This window comes from Elephantulus edwardii, unplaced genomic scaffold, assembly GCF_000299155.1.
Source record: "Elephantulus edwardii isolate Elephantulus edwardi_28Jun2011 unplaced genomic scaffold, EleEdw1.0 scaffold00020, whole genome shotgun sequence".
NCBI classification, from domain to species: Eukaryota; Metazoa; Chordata; class Mammalia; order Macroscelidea; family Macroscelididae; genus Elephantulus; species Elephantulus edwardii.
Window position 1 is genome coordinate 27,777,714 of NW_006399770.1, and position 4,129 is coordinate 27,781,842.

A 4,129-nucleotide genomic window follows, 5' to 3' on the forward strand; every position below is an offset into this window, starting at 1 on the left:
TCGCGCTGCGTCGCCCTCGCGCTGCGTCGCCCTCGCGCTGCCAGAATATGCCGTCTGTACCCTGTTACTGGGAGGTACTCCCCATACTTACCAAAGGACACAGTTGTGACCTGGTCTGTGGTATAGAAGGCCTCTTCCACGCCATCACCATGGTGAATATCCATGTTGATAGCACCCTCTGGTGATGCAGTGCCAAGGTGGCCAAGACGATATCATTGACACAGCACAAGCCAGGTGCTTCAGACTTCTTTGCTTGTTGAAGGCCCGCAGCCCATTTCACAGTGCTGTCCATCTGTCTTGTTAAGTTTCACAGCTCTTGCAGCAGACCACCAGTAGATAACTGACAGAACTCAAACAGGCCATCAAATCCTGAGCAGTTCTCACCAACACTGAATCCCTGCACCTGCTTGCTATACTGGACATGTTTTCTGGGCAGATGGAATGCAAGGATTTAATGTGGCCATCACTGTGGTACTTGGGCACTGGCTTTATGAGGGCGATAGATTTCCATCTTTTGGTAGAGACCATGGTTAAGCAGCAGATTGTGTCATGCGGATTAAGTGGGGCTTCATTGGGTGACCTTGTCAAAAATAGTAATTCTCAATATCCTCATTTTATTAATAACACTTTCCTCTTGGTGCCTTAAGTCGGCGCCATCTTGCTCGCCTCCCGTGCCTCCAGTCAGTCAGTTGGTCTGTCTGCCCTTCTTCTTGTGGCTCCGTGCAGTGGCCTAATTTGTATTTTACATCATTGACAATATTGTTGTTTCTATGAAGGACCTGGCACTGGGAACTGATGCAGAAGGACAGAAAGTGAAAGATTCTATGCGAGTCCTCCTTCCAGTTCTACTCAGCAAAAATCACGATACATACGACAAAATAAGGGCAATCCTGCTTTATATCTTCGGTATTAATGGTAATGAGAATTTTCTTTTCATAAATGTGTTAAAATGCCCAACCTTAAATCAAATATTAGATGAGTGGTTTACTATTGATCATCATAGGGCCTTAGAAAATTCAAAGATTGTAGCTAAAGTTAGTTAAGATGAATAATAGGAAAATAAGAAATTGGATGAAGAGTGAAGGGGACAAGATTTGTATGCTTTTTACTTAAAAAGCTTTTTTATGAATACCTTCCAAAGCTTAGAATTATTTCCGTGATTATGTGATTGTACATTCGTATTTTTACTTATCTAAGGCACAACAGAAGAAAATTTGGACAGGTTGGTCCAGAATGTAAAGATAGAAAATGACAGTGACATGATTCGTAACTGGAGTTACCTTGGTGTTCCCATTGTCCCCCAAGTAAGAAATCTTACATTCATACATACTTAACGTTTCTATACATTTTATATGCCTGTGTTATTGTTTGCTTTAAATATGTTTTCTTGTCTGATAATCTATATGAACAGTAGTCTTAATGCCACAATATATTTTTGGTTGGTCAGGAAGATTTTTAAACTTTTTTTCTGTCTGCTTTTTTTGTATGTGAATAATTTAGACATACATTCTTTTCTAGTGTGCTTTTGTTTTATAGCCTCTGTTGCATTTTGTTATTATCCTTTTTAAAAAAATTTTATTGATTTTAATGAACATTCACAGGGCTTTTGGATTTCCATTCATTCATTTGCTATTATCCTTTTTATGATTCCTTTTTAGCAATTATTAGACTTCAATTATAGATTCAATCTTTATTTTAACTAGAATTCAATGCAGAATATAGTTATAAGCTCTCCTGCTTGACAGTTTAGATTCATAGTCAAATTTTGGAGCTCTAGAATCTTACTCTCCCACCATGCTTTATAGCACTTTAATAAACTTATTTTCTGATATCATTATAAATGTTAAGAGTTAAGTGCAAAATGCTGATTGATTTTGTGACCAAACTATTTTGAGCTTTTTATTTGAATTAGGCATTTCTACTCTTAGTTTTAAGTCAAATACATTTTATATGCCATAAAAAAAGGCTTTATTCCAAAGCATAATAGAATCTCCAGGAATAAAATTACTAGTTTTGAAAATTCCCTTTCATATTAGTCTCAACAGGCCAGACCATCAAGAAAGGATCGATCTGCAGAAGAAACTTTTCGGCTTTCTCGATGGACACCCTTTATCAAAGATATCATGGAGGTAAAGATTGTTAATGTTTACTATCTTAAGTAGCTACCAGAGGAGTCTCTGCCTTTTGTTTGTTAGTCTGAACATATCTGTTGTTGTTAGATGCTGTCAAGTTGAGTATGACTCATAGCAACCGTATGAGGAAGAGAGCTGAACCCAGTCCTATCCTGTGCCATCCTCATAATCTCTGTCACACTCCATCTCATTGAGGGTCTGCCTCTCCTTTGCTGACCCTCCAACTTTCCAAGCATGATGTCCATTGCCAAGGAATAGCCTCTCCTAGCAACATGCCCACAGTATGAGAGACTGAGCTTTCCCTTCTTTGCCTCCAAGGAGCTCTCTGGCTTCACTTTTTCTAAGATGTACGTACTGTGTAGGAATTTTTCTGCAGTGCTAAGAGGACTCACAGAAGAAGGCTGTGTTTGGGGTCAAGGAAGGAGAAGGAACTCTTTAAGATTGTTTTCTTGAAGACTTAAAAAACCCTCATACCACTTAGTGCCTAAAAAGAAACAGATAGAAACGTGCAATTTTATAGAAAAAACACTGGTGTAATTTAAGATCATTATATGTGACCTACAGAGATAGGAAACATCCCTAGAGTACACCTTTCTCAATTTTGAACCATGCAGTGTTTCCTTACTTTGTTCTGACAACTGCCTCTTCCTCTTGTTCCAAGTATAGGTTTCACATTCTTCTCAGAGTCAGCCACAGTTTGTTGTGATCCACACAGTCAAATGCCTTTGCATAGTCAAAGAAACACAGATAGACATTTCTCTGGTGCCCCCTGCTTTCAGCCAAGATCCATCTAACATTAGCTATGATATCCCCAGTACCACGACCTCTTCAAAACCAAACCTGAACAGCCAGAACAGATCACCGAGAGGCTGGACTCTATGCAGAGGAATGTGGTATCAGGATTGGAGGAAGATTCATCAACAACCTGCATTATGCAGATGACACAACCCTGCCTGCTGAAACTATGGAGGACCTGAAGCACTTGCTGCAGAAGTGTCAAGAATTGCATCCTTCAGTATGGATTGACTTCAACATCAAGTAAACAAAGACTTATCACTGGGCCAGTTGTTAGCATCGTGATAGATAGTGAAGAGACTGAGATTATTAAAAGCTTCAGCTTGCTTGGCTCCACAATCAACACTCTTGGTACAAGCAGCCAGGAAATCAAAAGAAGAATTACATTGGGAAAGTCTGCTGTCAGAGATCTCTCCAGAGTACTGAAGAGCAATGATATCAATCTGGAGATTAAGGTGCGCCATGTTGTTGTAGATTGCCTTCAAGCTGAGCACGACTCATGGCGACCCTATGAACAAAAGGTCTGAAGCCTTTCTAAAACTATCACTATTTATCAAAGTTCATAGAGTTTCAGGAGCATGTTGTTTAGGAAGTGGATGCCACTCTTGCTTCCATAGTCTTCGCAATTACTTGCTATGCATCAGAAATCTGGACAGTGACTACGTTTGATAGAAGGAGAGTTGGTGCCTTTGAGCTTTGGTGCTGGAGAAGAAGAATATACCATGGACTGCTAGGAGTTTGAACAGGTTTCACCTAGAGAGGGTGAGACCAGGCTGCTCCTTGGAGGCAAGGATTCTGAAGCTCATCACATTACTTTGGACATGTTGTAAGGAGAGGCCAATTCCTACAGAGGGACATCATACTTGGGAGGGTGGAGAGGGCACAGGAGAGGAAGACCTTCAATGAGATGGATTGATTCTGTGGCTAGGGTGAAAAAGGGTAGATGTGTCAGCAACAATAAAGTTGGCACAGGATAGAGCAGGGGTCAAAGATGTTGTACATAAGGGTGACTATGAGTCAGTCGCAAGTGCCTCGATGGCATATAACAACAGCAACAACAGTATATAGCGTAAACTATTCATTTGAACTATTTAAACCAATGAATAACATTTTTTAATAACATTTTTATATGTACTGCTATTACTACAAAAGGCTGCTCGGAATGACAAAGCAAAATACTACAATGAAATGTGCGAGGAGCT

The 4,129-nt window shown here is 40.0% G+C and overlaps 1 protein-coding gene and 1 pseudogene across 1 annotated transcript in view; one reads left to right on the plus strand and one right to left on the minus strand.

Moving 5' to 3' along the window:
- LOC102855283 overlaps positions 1-657 on the minus strand; it is an 11,668-nt pseudogene extending 11,011 nt beyond the window's left edge.
- STXBP3 (syntaxin binding protein 3) overlaps positions 1-4,129 on the plus strand; it is an 87,054-nt gene that overhangs the window by 72,534 nt on the left and 10,391 nt on the right. Inside the window, exons 14-16 of the mRNA XM_006882499.1 lie at positions 777-915; positions 1,198-1,304; positions 2,037-2,129. Of these exons, the coding sequence (XP_006882561.1) occupies positions 777-915; positions 1,198-1,304; positions 2,037-2,129 (339 nt within the window). The remainder of the gene's footprint in view (positions 1-776; positions 916-1,197; positions 1,305-2,036; positions 2,130-4,129) is intronic.